Source organism: Fukomys damarensis, unplaced genomic scaffold, assembly GCF_012274545.1.
Source record: "Fukomys damarensis isolate Sample0158 unplaced genomic scaffold, DMR_v1.0_HiC HiC_scaffold_38, whole genome shotgun sequence".
NCBI lineage: Eukaryota > Metazoa > Chordata > Mammalia > Rodentia > Bathyergidae > Fukomys > Fukomys damarensis.
The window spans coordinates 38,792,402-38,810,288 of record NW_022900950.1 but is presented as its reverse complement, the minus strand read 5'-3'; the positions used below and the strand labels follow the sequence as shown (position 1 = coordinate 38,810,288).

The 17,887-nt window shown below is 30.6% G+C and overlaps 1 protein-coding gene and 1 long non-coding RNA gene across 6 annotated transcripts in view; one reads left to right on the top strand and one right to left on the bottom strand.

The window, feature by feature from the left end:
• The window catches only part of Nbea (neurobeachin), a 680,165-nt gene that overhangs the window by 468,932 nt on the left and 193,346 nt on the right, over window positions 1-17,887 (bottom strand). For 2 of the 3 annotated variants that reach the window (XM_010623924.1, XM_010623926.3), the window contains 4 exons: window positions 17,518-17,613; window positions 8,556-8,994; window positions 3,892-4,046; window positions 1,543-1,669 (listed from right to left, as the gene is read on the bottom strand). In XM_010623924.1, coding sequence (XP_010622226.1) covers window positions 1,543-1,669; window positions 3,892-4,046; window positions 8,556-8,994; window positions 17,518-17,613 — 817 coding nt within the window. The remainder of the gene's footprint in view (window positions 1-1,542; window positions 1,670-3,891; window positions 4,047-8,555; window positions 8,995-17,517; window positions 17,614-17,887) is intronic. The other variant, XM_010623923.1, reaches the window with a different exon arrangement.
• LOC117284600 overlaps window positions 1-17,887 on the top strand; it is a 192,835-nt gene that overhangs the window by 64,584 nt on the left and 110,364 nt on the right. The window lies entirely within an intron of this gene.

The window sequence follows — 17,887 nt, the reverse complement described above, 5'->3', positions numbered from 1 at the left end:
ATATTTCAATATGCAATCACAAAAGAAGAAAAACAACAACTAATAAATTCATTCTCAAATTATTTAACCTCATTATTCATCAGAAAATTACGAACTACAAATATAATGGATGTCACTATGTTCACACAAAAATGGCTAAAATGAAAGTGACAGTAAGTCCTAACAAAGATGTGAAGCAACTGGAATTCTCATATTCTGCTGCTGAGTTAGTAAACTTGTATAAGTGCTTTGAAAAATTATTTAGTGCTTACTACTAAAACTAAACATACACAAACACTGTGAATCAACTACTTAACTCTAAACTATATACACAATAAATACATATAGTTTTTACCCACAAAACAACACACTCATAATTACAACTGCATTATTATCTATATAGCAATATTATTTGTATTAGCTAAAAAGTTTAAAAAATTATAAATGTCTAGCATCAGTTAATGAATTAAAAATAATACTCATACACATAGGAATAGAAATAAAATAAGTATAAATTAACCATTATTATATTGAATATGAGTATATTTAATGAATATAGTGTTGAAGAAAAGAAGCCATAGACAAAGGGATACTTAAACTGTACTTTCTGTTTTTTTTGTTTTTTTTGTGGTACCAGGGATTGAACTCAGGACTTATGCTTGTTGAGGCAGGCGTAGTGCCACTGAACTAAATTCCCAGCCTGTACTTAAATTTATATAAAATTTTCAAAAGACAAATCTACTCTATAGTATTAAATATCAAGAAATCTGAAGAGTAGCAAGAACAATGACTGGGAAATAAGTCCAAGGTGGAAGCTTCTAGATACAACCTTCCAAAGGTTATTTCTTACTTTGACTGATGAAGTAAGTATGTTGAGTATGTTCTAGCTTAAAGATTTTGTTTGTTTAGGTCTTTTTCGGTTCGGTTTTTAATTCTGGTTTTGAGATGGCATTTCACTAAACTTCCTCAGCAGGCTTTGACTCACAATTGCTTCGTGAATAGGTGAAATTATAAGAATGCACCAACACACATGGCGTTCATTGAGTTTTAAAACTTTATATTTATGTGATACTTCTAACAAAAATGCGAGTACATACACATGTATAAATTTATGTGTGTACAATTTAACTTCAGAAATGAAGACCTGACCATTATAGGAATGCTCTTTTATAACAATAAATAAGTTTATGTTTGTTTACTTCAGTGATACATACTATACACAGTTTCAAAGATTTAGTTTGAAAGTTTGTACATTAAATTTATTACTCACTAACAAAGATGTTTAATTTTATGTTACCATCTGTACATATTTTAACTTTATTGGATATAGTAATATGCATTACATAATTGATTATAAATCCAGCAACTGATATTTTAAAAACACTCAAGGTCTCTCACTTTATACTCTAAAATATTCTAACACTGATTTTAATAACTAGCCAAAATCTCAAAGTGGCCTAGTGATGAAATATAATGAAAATACATACTAACTTATATTGATTATTACTTACTGTTTTACTGTGTTTAAAGAAAAAAGAGAAAGTGAAACATAGTTCTGCATACCTCATGTTTTCAGCTGAGTCTTCTGGCATTGGAGCAACCGTTTGTACAGCTGGAAGGTTTTTGCTGGTAGCACCATTCACAAAACTAGAAGAGGAGGAAGAGGAGGAGGACCCTGAATCCACGGCACCTGTTCCCAAAATAATAAATTTTAGTCCTAAATGTAAACTTCTTTAATTAAATTTAAAGTATATCTTTACTATTTTATTTTCAAAGAATTACTCATCTGAATTGAAAAGCAATATTTGATAATTAAAAATTATTTGACTATTAGTATAATAACAAACTCTTTACAAATTGTAAATGACAATTACTGCATTAAAATCCAGTTGATTTACTTATGTTAATCTAATAAAACTATAATTATAAATGGGGAAAAAATAAAAGACAACAAATGAAAATATTCTAGATAAAATGAGTCTGATAAAATGATGTAAATTTAAATGTGAAAAACTTACATCTTTGTATTTCTATGTTTTTTTTTTTCTTTTTTGTTGTTTTTGTACTGGGAATGGAACTTGGGTCCTTGCTCTTGTGAGGCAGGCAGTGGCACCACTGAGCTAAGTCCCCAGCTCTTTGTATTTCTATTTTGCAATATTTTTAGTTTTTATTATCTAAGATACAATTTACAATGAATTATCTCAACATAATTTTGTGGCTCTGCAGTATGAAATACTCAGTTGATAAAATGACTGCTTAAGAAGAGCTATAAGGAGCATAACTGTACCTAACTTTAGAATAGTAAGTTCTTGATGATATAAAAATGCCATTTTAGAATCCATTTTTTCTATAATATGCCATGTTAAATAGCTGTGGAGTGGAGGGACATCTAGTGTTCTTAAATATTATCATATCTCATACTAATTCCCATAAAATTGAGTAGCGTATTGTGGTTTCCGCTATAATATTTATAGAGCTTCTATGTGTCAGAATAAACTGGACAATATGCCAATTTCAGATGCTGGTCTGCAATTTATATATCTAGAGTCTTATTTCTAAGGAGGGTTTATTGGGCACTTTTGTTTTTCATTGTGATCTTATATATCATACTAATGTTAAATTTCAAGCCACCATCTTTCTGTATCTATTAATTCTTACATTATAAAACAACTGTCTCATAAGATGTGACATAATTTTTCATTTAATGAAGTCTTAAGAAAAATAAGGACTTTATTCAATACATAATAGTATATAGAAGTTCTTCCCCTACATTGGCATATTTTAGAAACCTTAATATTTTGGGGGTATATACTTTGGTATAAGAAAATGTTTTAGTCCTATTTCTAGAAAATCGAATGAATACAAAGAATACAATTGCAATTCTAGAAAGACTTCAACATCATCAGTCAAATCAAATATATTTATTTATTTATAATGTAGATAAGCCAAAGATGTTATACTCTTACTTACTACAACCCCATAAATATGTTGTTCATGATATGTCAGACTCAGGTGGTATGATAAACAAGATAGATACAGAGGCACATAAAAGAGCTATGAAATTAATAAAAATGGGAAGAATCTAAGTAATGGTAATAAATGGAAAAGTTCAAGGGTATACAGTTTGGAGAAGAGAAGACTAGTATAGTCAGGGAGGAAAAGTCAGGGATCATCTTGCGTTGTATAAATACCTAAAATGGAATCACAAAGATTTGGGTAAGGATTTATTTAGCTAATAATCAACAGGAACATTTCTGGAAATTAAAAAAAAAGCTATTTTAGGCAGGCTTTTCTAATTTATAATGATTTGGAATTTTTGGTAGCAAGAATTATTATTAGGAAATTGTTGGAAAATGAATTGCATACAATTTAATATAAATATATAAATTAATTGAATATCAAACAACGGTCCTTAATAACATGCACTTTTAATCAAATTGAGGCTCTTGCATACCACAAAGGTTCTTGGGGGAGCTCTGCCTTACATTAGGGGATTTAGCAAAGAATATATATTGGAATTCAATCAGTAAATGTCACCAAATCCATGTTATGCCACTAACATTTATAGCATACCTTGATATTTTTGATTACATATCAAACTTCATCATTAAAACTATCTTTTGCTCCCCAAATATCTTTTAGTAATTTGATTTCACTTCTAAAATAAATAACATGTTTTGAGAAAACTCAAAACAAAAACCAATACTGTCCCCTAAAATGATCATTAGAAACTGTATCCTACAACTAGACTAGTTCTGAAATGTTGTAACGTAAATTATAACTTTCTTGATACTGAGATAATCTTACATGATTAGGATGTTTTATTTTAATTTTTAAAATCAAATAAAAACTGAAGATATAGAAAACAGAAAGAAAAAGATGAGGTATCACAAAAATATATAAGGACAATACCTGTTGTATTAATCATACTTTTTGGTGTAGCTCCAGTGGCAGCAAATATATTAGAGGTGCTGCCTGTTGGCAGCCCACTTCCTGCAGTGGCAGCTCCCACAGTGGTTACAGCTAAAGTACCTGGAGGTGGTTTCTTTACAGGCACCACAACACTTCTGTAAGAAGAAAAAACAAAGAAAAACACTGAGGTTTACTTTAAATTCTATTTCTGCTACATATGGCAGATAAACACAGGATGGACTTTCTTTTCCTCCCCTTCTTTCATTCTTTCCTTCTTCCTCCTACTTCTTCCTCTCTTTTTCTCTATTTTTATTTTAAAAACATTTTTAAACTCCCAAACCCAACTTCATCAGTGAAAAGGCCTCTGGGTTCAATCTCCAGTACTACTCTCCTCCAAAAAAAAATTACCATGTATTGCCTACTAAAATTTATTTGGCAAACATTAATGTACACTTTGGGGTATGAATAGTTCTTTAAAAGGCAACTGGACTATAATCTTTAATCAGGTAATACTAGAAAATAAATACTCAAGTTGGCAGATGTTGCATTCATAAATGCCATGTGTAAAATATTAATAAACATAAACACTAAGAACATGCTTAGCATAATTAAAAACAGGGATAACTGTGCATAGAAATATAAAATTTGAATTATAAAGTTGGCAGATTTGTAACCAATCTGGTTTACAATTACTTGGTCACTTTAAAGTAATACAATGAAAAATTTTTTTTTCAAAAAATAGAAAGCTATAAGAACAAAAAGTGAAGTCCTCATAAGTAATTATATTGTTTAACATTCTTACTGAATTCTAAGTTTCAAGAAATCAATTTAAGAAGATCCTAACAACTCTGATATGTTGGCCCTGGATTTTTATTCTTATCACTAAAACCAATATTAAAAAACCTAATGATTTTATGGTGAAAAAAAACTGTTTTAAATTTATACATTAGGCTTAAAAATACTGGTATGAAGTATAAATAAATTGCTATTTTATATTACTTAAAAATAAATTTTATATCAGAGATATTCTTTTCAGAGGATGAAATACATGGAAGAAAGAAAATAAAAATCTGAGGATAAGAGCCTACCTTAATATGTCAAACTCAGTAAACATAAGCAGGTTTGTAAAATTAGAGAGGATAAAATATAAATTATATAAAAATGATGTTTGTTAGTCCAAGAAGCAACACAACAATAGGATATCTATAATATCACACATAATTTTTTAAAAAATACAACAAAATGTACTGAAAAGACCATCACCTTTTTTCTCCTTTTGTTCAAATGAAGTGTGGCATCGAAACACTAGGAAATTAAGACTAAGCTAAATCACAAATATACACCCAAATTCTCAGAAGATTGAAAAGTCTGGAGATCCACAGGATTAAATTTCTAGTTTAAAAGATACAGCAAAGCTTAATGAGTGGTTTTAAAGAAAATTAAGCATGGTAGGTCATTAATAAGCCAAATAAATAGTTCAGCTATGATATTGAATGAACTATTGATCAGTATGAAATTTTATCAAAAGAGTACTGCTGGAGACTGAGGAACTTATATGAAATTCTGAGATTAAGCTTGTCTCATAGTGACAGAAATGTGGAATACTGCTCATAATTGTATTTCCTCTATACTACAGTACTGTAAGATCTCTAGCACTTTTACATTTCAAAAACATATACTTGATAGGATCACTCAGGGTAATCAAAATTAAATTCAGTGTACTTAAATCTTGGATACATGATTAAAGAAAATAAAAGGAATAAATCATGTTGTATATAGGTAGAAAAACATTTATTTATTTCACATACTGTCTGATATTTAATTGTAAAATAAATGTTTATTTTATTCTAAATATTTCTAAAATCTGATATAATTACCTTACTGAAAATATATTAAAAATTAGAACATTAACATTTATCAATGTTTTACCTTAAATGGGGAGAAACGATCTATGAGATCATAAGTAAACAGAACTCAAATTTATTTTGAATCATTTAAAAAAGCTATTTTCAAACATATAATCTAGAGTAAGCAGAAGGAATGCATTGTTATATTTTCAAGACACCAACAAATAATTGGTTAACAAAAGCAAAATCACAAATGATTCTACCAGAATTGTACAGTATTAGGAAATATGATTTAACTAAAAATAATAGAGCCACTGAGTTTGCATCTATTTTTCATCTAAAGATAAAAATAAAACTACTTTATTGGAAGAATAAGACCTGTGATGATGTTGTGATTGAAACTAGTAGCATTCTGGACTTTCATTCTAATGCCTATCATTTGGACCATATTTTCAAGGAATTCAACATGATGTTAAAAGACATGTCATAACTTAGATTCCAGACTTTAGTGCTTCAGAAATATGTTTATACACCTCATAATGTAATTATAGTCACCTTAGACAGATAAGGCAAGTAGCAGCAATACACGGGAAATATAATTGAATAATGCAGTGGTCCAGAAGCACTTGTGGGGATGATGCCTCTGAAAAGCTGCTCAAAGCTTCAGAGTTTGAAGTTAAATTTTTGATGGTGTCACTCTCAATCTATTGAATGGCTGACAAACAATCAAACCCGTCTGGCTGGCTGGCAGCTCATTTTGCTGGCAGGTGGCAAACAATTAGACACACCAATTTGTGCCTCCTGATGACATTAAAGCATGAAACTAAGTTGTATGCAGGGCCTAGTGATTTGTGTGAAAGCATTTCAAAAATAATACTCTTGGCCGTGGCAACTCATTTCAGACTGCCACCTCCCATTATGGCTTTGAGCAGTGAAGACGACAGACTTGAGTTACGTGCAGTGCAAGGCCGCTTCTGTTCAATCCGTCATTGGTGCCCCCTGAGACCTCAATCCCCTCCTTTCATCAATATCACCTCATCATTTACATTTGATAGTACTTCAGCTACTGCATATATTAACTACACTGGAGATTCTTTTTCTAAAAAGAAGTGAAATATGCTTTTTGCTCCTCCATTCCATTTCTATGTATGCAATTTAGAGAAATGAATCCAACATTATTCTACTAAATTAAAATAACTTTCTGTATTTGTTAGTTTGTATTTTAATAAAATTTAAAATTGTAATTTAAAATATGACACAAAATTTAAAATGTCCTTATACTATTGTAGCATTTAAAGATATAAATTTGTGGACATTCAAAAGTATACATACTTGAAAAAAAAATTTTATTTAGTCATAAACACACATACAAATATATTCTGGGAATGTGAACCAAATACTGAAATACAGAACATTAAAACAATGTAAGTGTCATAAGGAACAGTAACTATATGAATGAACATATAAATATGTTGCCACAAACTATTAAAAGAGAAAAATATTCCCTTACATTTTATCATCCCACAATGTAACTAATGCCATTTACAAATGTTCAATAAATATATATATAAAACACTGCTTAAATTGTTTTTAGGCAAAGTTTAAACTATATTAGTGAATGAAAAGGATAATCTATCCTAACTCAATGGCTTTACTGCTGCACCTCTACCTATAAATTCCAAAATACTACTCTTTATAGTTATAGAGAAAGTCATATGAAATACATTATATTTTTAATATGCATTTATTTTCACATATGACTTTGGGTTCCCAACTCAATCTTGACTCTCTAAAAATGCTTGCTTGTCAAGGCACCTGATATATAAATGATATATAATAAAATATATTTTATATATTTTTAAATTTGGGTATGAAAAAAGTCTTTTAAATATTGATTTAATTCAGACTGTAAACCAACACATTAGTTTATACATTAATATAGAAAACTATAATTTGGAATATATAATAATTACAGTGATCAAAATTAAGTACTGTATTACTGTTAGTCATCAGTGACTAGATAAATAATTTTATAATGTTGCACAAGTGTTTAAATAGCAAGACACATTATATGGACAGACTATCTATTTATAAAATGTTATTCTGTTTCCCTGAACTATCATTTTTATTTCATGTACAGTGGAACAGAAAAATCTGTCACTCCTAACAAATTCTTTGAATGACTTAATATTTAAATGTAGATATACAGACTATGATACAGTTTACATACCCAAAATGCCAAAATAACTTTTGAAAGTATTTACTTTCAAATACATGCCACAAAATATGGCTTTATATGATACTAGAAATCCCACAAGAAAGATGACTTCAGAATTTAAGAAAAAATTTCAATATACTTCCATTTAAAAATCAAATTCATTTTATTATTTAAAGCAAGCTATTTAATTTACAAGAATAATTGCAGTAGTGTATAGTACTAAAATAGAATTCCAGAACAAGGATAGATCGTAAACAGATTTTGACTGTCTCTTCTCTCATTTTATACATAAAACAATTAAATACAAGAGAAAAACGACTTCTCCAATGTACTTTAGTCCCTTCATAATGGTTTATTACCAGAATCTAGGTTTCTCTACTTTCTAATTCAATATGTTAGGCACCATATCTACTGAAATCTTTTTATAATGTATTATTAAAATGCTTTATCATGAGATAAATTGGCTGACCAATTACTTGGATAATCTTTGTAATGTAAATCTACATTAAAGTTTTCAAGACTATTCTAATTTTTCTACATTAATAGTTTAATTTTCCCTCTACAGATAGAGCTTCATTAATAGTAAGTCCAGTGCCTACCTGTCAAAAGAATGAAACTGCATAGGAAGAATAGCATGTGCTTCTCTCTTCAATGCTGAATCTGGATATGGGATAGGTTCAGGACCACACTCTGCAATTTCAACGGGGGCAGCCACAAGACTTTTCAGTATTTCTTTGACATTGATGCCTTTGGTTTGACTAATACTAGATATGGAAGGTGCAGGTTTCATCATTTCATTGGGATTTTCAGTTAAGCTCTCTTGTGATTTCTTCACTTCAGATGACAAAGTGGATAACAGTTCACTCATGGCATCAGGACCTGCAGTAGGCTCTAATTCTGCCCCATTTAGGATGCTAGCCATTTGTTCCTCTCCAATTCCTGAATCTGTATGAGGAATTGAACTTTCTAAATGAATATCTTCACCAGGGTTTGAAGTTTCTTTTTCCTTTATAGTATCTGGAAATGCAGCAGGTGTTTCTGTAATTGAAAAATATAATTAAACAAAAAAAGCTTCACAAGAAAAAATCTCATGTTATTGGTAAAATGTTCTCACAGTAGAATAAAAACAAACCACATAAGAAAAAAATTGCAAGGGCATATTTGAATATATAATAATATACTATATTAAAAGATATCATCTATTTACACCTATTATTTGTTCAATAAACATTACAATAACCTGTTTCTTTAAAAAGCATCTGACATTTCAAAAGTGATTCCTTTATCAGCACAGTATCAGGAAATTGTTTCATAACAATTATAAATTCTATTAATTATTTGCTCTTCAAGTAGCAATACTAAGTAAACTCACTTTACATCAAAACATGAAAAAACTGAATATAACCAACATATTTTTATATTAAATCCTTAAGGGCAAGATTTAGTTACATAAAAATTAACCCGAACTCCTAAGAGGAAAATAATATAAAAAGATTTTATATCTTTATTAAAGTTCATTTTATACACATAAAAAACATTGCAATGCAGTGAGTTGCTATTTGTAATTATTTCTATAATGGTTTGTTTGTTTGCAAGCGGCTTATACTACCACTGGTACATGCATGACGGTCCCATTCATGATTGTTCCACTTGTAACACTAATGGTAAAGTTGCCTGATGGGACAGTCATGCATGTACCACTGGTGTTTCAAGTGGTCCAGCAGCAAAACACAGGAATTACAGCCCTATTCTATTGTGGATCTGTTAATTAAGCTTGCTATTTTTGAGAAGATTCCAGGTTTTTTCATAATTATACACTTTGGATTGTGGTTACGTTTTGATTATGTTCCAGAGATCTGAAAAAAAGTTGATGTGACATTTTCTAGTGTTTTCATTGCTTTTTTTTGGTGTAACTGTTTTAAAGGTGCTTAGTTCATTTTCTATGGAAAATATTGCCTCCAAATTATATTTGAAATTCAAATTTCAATGTAGCTTCAACTTTTACATTTTGAATAAATTATCAATAAACTCTAATATATTCATATACACATACTGTACTTCTCTCTTGCTTTAGCTTATATTTTTCCTCAGTAAAAAAACCTTAATTCCTTCTGAAGTGCTTCATAAATTTATACAATGTAACTCAAGCTACCATCAATTCTAATAATAAAAATGTTAATGTATCTACCTAGAACTTCTCTAGTATTGCAGAAAAACAGTTTAGAGTCAAATATATTATAACTTGATATCAATTAGATAAGATAACAATTTGGCTAATATATAACAGCCCAAAGTTTAGGCTCTAAAATTAAGACTGAAGTTTACTTAAGAATTTTACCTTCTTTAGGATGAATTATTTATCTTTCCTCAGCCTTATTCCTTTATCTGGAAAATGGGATATAATCACACATATATCATAGTGATAATAAAAGAATATAATAAATGAATAGTGCATAACATAATCTCACAATGAATTTCTGTACTTTCTACTAGCATTGTTTTTATCATCATCATAAAAAAATCAGAAACACAATGCCCAAGCACTCTATCAGTTATGCCTTCTATTCATTTATATCTACAATCTGTCTTCTTTTGGTCTTGACACTCGACAAATTTCTTCTCTCCTGAATATCTGCTCTTAACATTTCTAACCTTCAGAGTACTTTGGATATTTCTTTCTGCCCTAGGCAGACAGAACAAAACAATTACGGCAATGTAACCCAAAAGATAAAAGCTCCAATTATGGCATAACAACTTGTTAGTTTTTTCATACTTCTAACAAATAAGATACTACAGGAATGCACTAGGAAAGCAATGTCTTATGTATGTTATAAGGATTAGAAAAATTGTCGAGCCTTTATTTGTAATGTCTTGTTTTGAGCCTTCTAAAAACTAGGATAATCCCTCCAGACATCTTAAAATTAATGGACATCTTCATCTTCTCTTCTATCTACCTCCATTCCTGCCTGCTTTTATTAAGTGGTGGTCCTTAAACTGCCTCACTATATCTCACTAGATACCCAGGGGTCCTCTTTTAAACTTCACATTCCTTCATGTTCTACATCCAGTCCATTGCCACTTCATGTCCATTATACCTCCAAAATTCACTTCTAATTTACTTTCCTTTTTTTTTTTTTTGGTTTGGTACTAGGGATTGAACACAGTATCTCATGTATGCCAGGCAAGTCCAATGAGCTACATCCCCAGATCTTTTTATTTTTTTTATTTTCAGAGAGGGTCTAAGTTGACCAGGCCGGCCTTGAACTTACAATCTTTTTCACTCAGACTTCTCCACTGCCCTTCCAGTCTACTACTAAGCAATAGCATCTCTCACCTAGAAAGCAATAGACTCCTAATGGTTTGATCTGGATCCCCTTCATATCTTTCCAATATATCTTCCACAGTACCTAGAATATGCTTTTAAATTGCAATTAGGTAATCACATTTGTAGTAGGCAGTGTAACACCCCCCTCCCCCCAATAAGATGTCCAAGTCCTAATTCCAATAACTTGAAAATATATGCTTCACATGGAAAGAGGGACATTAAATTAAGATCCATAAGAAGGAGAAATTATCTTGAAATATCCTGGTGGGCTCACTCAATCTAACCTCTTGAGTTCTTGGAAGTGGAAGATCTTTCCTAGTTGTGAGCAGGTGTGATAAAAGTATGTTCTAAGAAATGCCATTCTTGGTGCACGGAGGAAGGAGCCCATGAGTCAAGGAATATGGGTGACCTCTTAAAGATGGAAAAAGAAAGCAAAGTGAATACGCTCTGAGAGATCTAGGAAGAAATGCAGACGCATCTAACCAGAATTTAGCCCACTGAAATCCAAGTTGGACATCTGACCAAGACTGTATGTAAGATTGTTTCAGGTTTCTAATTCTGTGCTAACTTCTTATGTTAGCAATAGCAATGAATACAACAGTTTACTTAGTTTAAAACTAGATCCTTAACAAAGGTTTTTACATGACTTACATGATTTGACTACCTACCTGTGCAATTTCATGCAATGCTGATTTCTCTTTATCAGTATATTTAACCAACATATGTTCCAGAAATAAGCCAACCAATTTTTCAAAACATGTAGCTCACTTCTCAGTAATGTGTCTCCATACAACTTACTTGTTATTTTTCCCAAACTAACTGAATTCATAACTTTGGTTTCAGCAGAAATTCATATGTAAAGAGACATTTTTATTTTCTGAACTAAATTAGGTTTCTCAACCTACCTGTTTAACGACTATTCACACTTAGGAACAAGGTGCACTGTCTGGATTTAAAATCAGCCGATTAGACTTGCAACCCATCTTTGGTTTATTTTTCTCTCTTTTTTTGAAATAATTCTGTGCTTGTTTGTAGAGCTTCAAAGTCATTTTTTGTACACTATACACTGTACAGTATAGTAATTTCTGCTGACCATACCGTACAGTAGTCTAGTTTTATGTTCTGTTATACATATAGTACTGCATGTAAGAGATGCAAATTAGAGCAGTCATCTAGTTGGAGTTTCCTGTGACCTTTCTTTGTTCTGACTATTGTAATGTACACCCTACATACAATTACTCATTTAGTAATCAACAAATTTAATGACTAGTCACAGGATCTTAACTTGGTTGTTAAACAATGAATGTTTGTTATCTTAAAATACATTCCTTAGGATACAGTACAATTTGCAATTATATATTTAAGTGTATGGTTTCTCAAAGTGTATTTCCTTTGCTGGACAGTCAGGTTCATAGAGGTAGAGACATTGTTCACTATTACATATCATCAGTACCTAGCTCATAGTAAGAAGTCAATAATTTGTTCAGAAAATATGTGACAAAGGAATTATACAGTTAAAAGAATTCTGGAGAAAAAATATCAATTTTACTGATACCAAAAACATTTATTATATTTTAAAAGATTATATTTAAAAAAACTAATTTACAGTAATACCTGGACAGGATTTTCACATTTAACTGAAATATATAATATAGTTAACATGATTATTCAATAAACATTCAAGAAAATTATATTTGTAACAATATGTTAAAGGACTTATAAATTATGATGTAACCATAGAATGCTTATTTACTATGTAACTATTATTCTAAAAGTAAGAGAAAATTAACCTATCTGCAATAGCGAAAAAAAAATATAAATATAATAAATCTATAAATATTGTTAATTATATTTGTAATTATGCAATAACTAAAATTTGAGTATAAACACATTTATATATAAAATAATGGCATATTCTTATTTTTTTAACACAAAAATGTAAAAGAAAAAAATACAAAATAAAGGACTGAAATGTATATGCCATATAAACTATATATATGCAATTCTCACTCCTCAAAATTTTGTCCAGCTTCGCAAACTCTTACAGACTTGTTTGTTCATATACAAATTTACTTGAGGGGCCGGGGATTTAGCTCAGTGGTTCTGCCACCTGCCTTGCAAGCGCAAGGACCTGAGTTTGATCCCCAGTACAAAAAAAAAAAAAAATTACTTGATTATGAATATACTTGAAATTTTTTTTCCTTATTTGTACTCTATTTTCACTTTCTTTTGCTCATTACCTATCAGGTTTTCTTCTATATTTTCCATTACTTTTATATATTGCTTTGATGCATACATTAGACTCTTTATTCACTGACTATTAACTTTCATCACAAAAGTACATTTTTCCTATTTGCTTTTGCTGTTTAATCTGGTTAATATTTTCAGAAAAAAAATAGGAGAAAATGAAAAATTGGAAATAAAGTGTTTGTAAATGGGGAGGGGAGGAGGGGGTGAAGGGAGGGCAGGGACAAGGGGAAAAAATGAGAACCAAGACCTGTCATGTAAATGTACAAGATTCTAATAATGAATGTAACTGTACTGTAACCCTAAAATGTACCAATAAACTCAATGAGAAAAAAAATATTTTCAGACATACAGGTGTAAAACAAGATTTAATCATGTATTTACTTTATACTTTTAGTCTCCACTGATATTATTTAAAGCAGTATTTCCAATAATGTGTAAGTATTGATTTCAATTTAATTATGCCCAGCTTTTTACCTTTAAATTAATAAAAACAGAATTTATGAAATATAATGCATGAAATAAAAATACAGATTAATCAGATTAATTCTTAGCTGGACATCATGGCACACACCAACAATCTCAGCATTCTGGGAGGCTAAGTGAGGAAGATTACAAATTTAAAGTGGGCAATTTAATGACTTAGCAAGACCTGTCTCAAAACAAAAATTAAAAGGCTTGGAAAATTAGTTCAATGCACTCAACCACTCCCGCAAAATGACAAGTATGTGAGGTGACAGAAATATTAATTGGTGACTTGTTTCAATAATTCTACAATGAATACAAATATTAAAACAACATGATGTATACCACAAATATATATAGTAAAAATAAATAAGATAGCTATTACTATCCTCTTGAAGCACAAATTCTAATAAGCAAATTTACATAAGTGGAATAAAGGAAGTAATTACAATATTATGCTAAAGAACAGGATAACAGAAAAAAAGAACAACTGTGGAACAAAAGTAGAATTTCTCTTCATCACAAATCACAACCAAGTTCTTTTAGGCAAAATGCCACTTCCTAAAAGAAATGTCTAAGGGTTATACTTTTAGAGATCATTTCTATAGCTCATTACTAAAAGCAATGTCTATATGAAAGTTTTGAACCAAAGTAGGGAATATATATACTCAAAGTTTATGATGTGACAATCAACCTTTTGTTTACTAATTTATGTAATCCAAGCTGTACTGGTAAGTGCAACTTGTGGGGATAAGATGCATCTAACCTGCTTTGTTTTATTTCAAAAACACTATGTAAGAAGAAAAAAAGTATCACAGAGGTATGCGACAGAACAGAAATTCAGAGACCTCAGAATACCCATTTGAAATTTTTACTCAAAATGAAAATAGAAGGGCTGGGGATTTAGCTCGTGGTTCTGCCACTGCCTTTAAAGTGCAAGGTCCCAAGTTCCATCCCCAGTACAAAACAAAACAAACAAATAAACAAACCCCCCAAACCAAAACAAAACAGAATGAAACTAAAAATAAAAGCCAGGAATTAACTTCAAACTATATCTTGGATCTGAAGGAGTAGCTCAGGAACAGAGTGCTTGCCTAGTATGTGCAAGATCCTGTGTATGACCCCTAGCATCACAATAACAAATGCACAAACAAGATATATCCTCAATGTTTATTAATAACCAGTACCAATATTTCATCTTATATACTTATAATAAAAATATACATTATACTTTACTGAAAGAATTAAATCTCATCCATGAACTTCCTATGTATAGATGTTCTATTACTGGGACAAAAAAAAAGTTTTCAAATAAATATAAGGTTATAACTTTTTAGGGATGAACAAAGTCAGATCAATGCAAAAGACCAAGATATTTAATTTGTAGTCATTGCAATTGTATCTCTCTTAAATTCTACCTTTTTGTTAGTGGAAATCATGCTATCTACGTAGAAAATCATATTGCCATTTTTCCTGTTTGAAAGCAGAGTTCATGAATATTTTTAAGACTATGATTAAAAAGTCAGTCTAATTCATCTTTAAAAAGTGGATGCAAACTGGTTTCTTGTCCTATAGAAAATAATAGCTTACTTTGTAATTCTGACATTACCAACACAGTCTTCCCACAATAACCACTGCACTGCAGCATAAAAATAGCAGTTCTTATCTGCTGCCATATTCCATAATAAAGAAAATAATAGCAAATTTACCATTTTAGTCTTAAAGTAACTCATTTTAAAAATTATGCTCCTGTCTCAATTACTTTCTTTGTTGATGGGACAAAATATTTGACCATTCACAACTTAAAGAAATGGCCCACACTTCAGTCTATGGTAGGCTGGCTTGGAGGAGGAATAGCTATTTATCTCAAAGAAGCCCAGAAGTAGTGAAACAAGGAGAGAACCAGGAGGAAAGATGGACTCTTCCAAGCCACACCCCCAGTGACTTACCTCTTCCAAGGAGACTGCACCTTTTAACACCAAGTCAACTATACTGCCCCCAGAATCCAACTCGCCTTTCAAAAGCCCTGCCTGTGAACACAAGAGGCTCTTGGGGGACATCTAGATAGAAACAACAGTCCCTAAACCATGATTCAGTTCAGCTAAAACTGGTATCATTATAAGACTTTCTTTATAAAATACATTGATATTCTGATGCAATCTCCAAAAGTCAGGGGAGCTACTTTAGAATACATTCCAGTAACAATAAGTGAGTGTTTTGGATATATTCAATCAAAAAGAAATTCCACGCACTTGTCTACTCTTACTTTAATACAGTTTATAACTATATTGATTGGTCAGCAATAAAACTGCAACAAAACTAATTTTTATTTCATTTCATTATTCTGTTCAAAGATTGCATGATTATAAAAAGTAGTTATCTATCAAGTTGTTACAAAATATTTAGCTAGCTTTATTTTCTGCAAAAGATGGTCTTCCATATCATTAACCAGTTGTGAAATATATCAAACTATGGCTTCATCTGAACCTCAGGGTCCTTTTTCAAACTCATTCTAATTATGGGCAGAATTTGATTCCTTCTTATTGTAGGACTAAAGTCCCCTACTTTCTTGCAGGCTGTCAGTCAGAAAAACATCTTTTCTCCTACAGGGTACTCTCAGGTTCTTGTTCCAGTTTGTCTCACACTTCAAAATCTCTCTGACTTCCAAAGAGATCTGTAACCAGTGGAGAAAATTCTATACTTTCACAGGTTATGTGATTAGGCCAGGTCCACCTAAATAATCACTTTTCCTTAAAAGTATTTGAGGGATATAACATAACCATTTGCACAAGTAAAAATCCATCATATTAATTATCCCAAGAATCTTGTAAGGGTGCTATCACAGCATTCTCCCTATCATAATCCTTTGTTCTGCAGCTGCTAATCTCTTGTTAATCTACCTTACCCACAGACGTTATCATTTTATATACTGTATATTTTAACTCTAACACTTGAAATTTGTTCTTTTTCTTTATATCTTCTAGTTCTCATTATGCATACTCTTCTTTAAATAAAAAAGCATTTGGAACACACTTATAATGGCTGGGTTTTAAGAGTTAATGATATGGTTTTTTTTTTAGTGAAAGATTTTTTTGCATGGCTTTAAAGACTACTAATACTGTTTTGACTATAAGTTAAATAACTTATAGATTACTTTGATATTTTCAAGGCTTGTTTTTTATCCTTTTTTCAAGTTAGTCTAGAATAGCCTTCATTTTAAGTTGATTTAGTTCCACTATTAAGGTGCAACCTGTGAAATCTCTAGCATAATCACTAGTATACATATCAATAAAAATGTTATTAGGTATTCTTAATTTGCAGATAATGCTTAAAGAGATAAAATGGAATAGAGATTGAAAAGCTATTCTTTGCACTCAACAGTCAGTAATAAATACAACATATTATATGTCCATGAAACATGAGGTTATGTGTACTTATTTATAAATAATTATGTCATGAACTATTTTTATAACAACTCATTAAATAAGAACACCAAACAAGCCAGGAGATGAGGTCAGTATTACCTTTGTAAAATGAGTGGGCAAAGCTCTGTTCAGGAATTAACTTCGCAAGGAATCCATGGTTCAAACTGGGATGAGGGATAGATGGTATGACCACAACTGTGAAGAAAATCATGGAATCAAATTTGGAATACCGTGTAACAACGTGCAATATGGTCCATTTAAGATCTGTAACAACTCTGTATTACTATAACAAGCAAACAATACTAACAATAAAGAATGCATCTCTGAAAGAGGGGAGTTTAGGTTTTTAAAAGAAAAAAAACCAATAAATTTGTCAAGAGTAATTTTAGCAACACACACAGAGATGTACAAATACACAAGAAAATCAAATCTCAAAATTTCACTATAATATTACTCATTTTATACATAC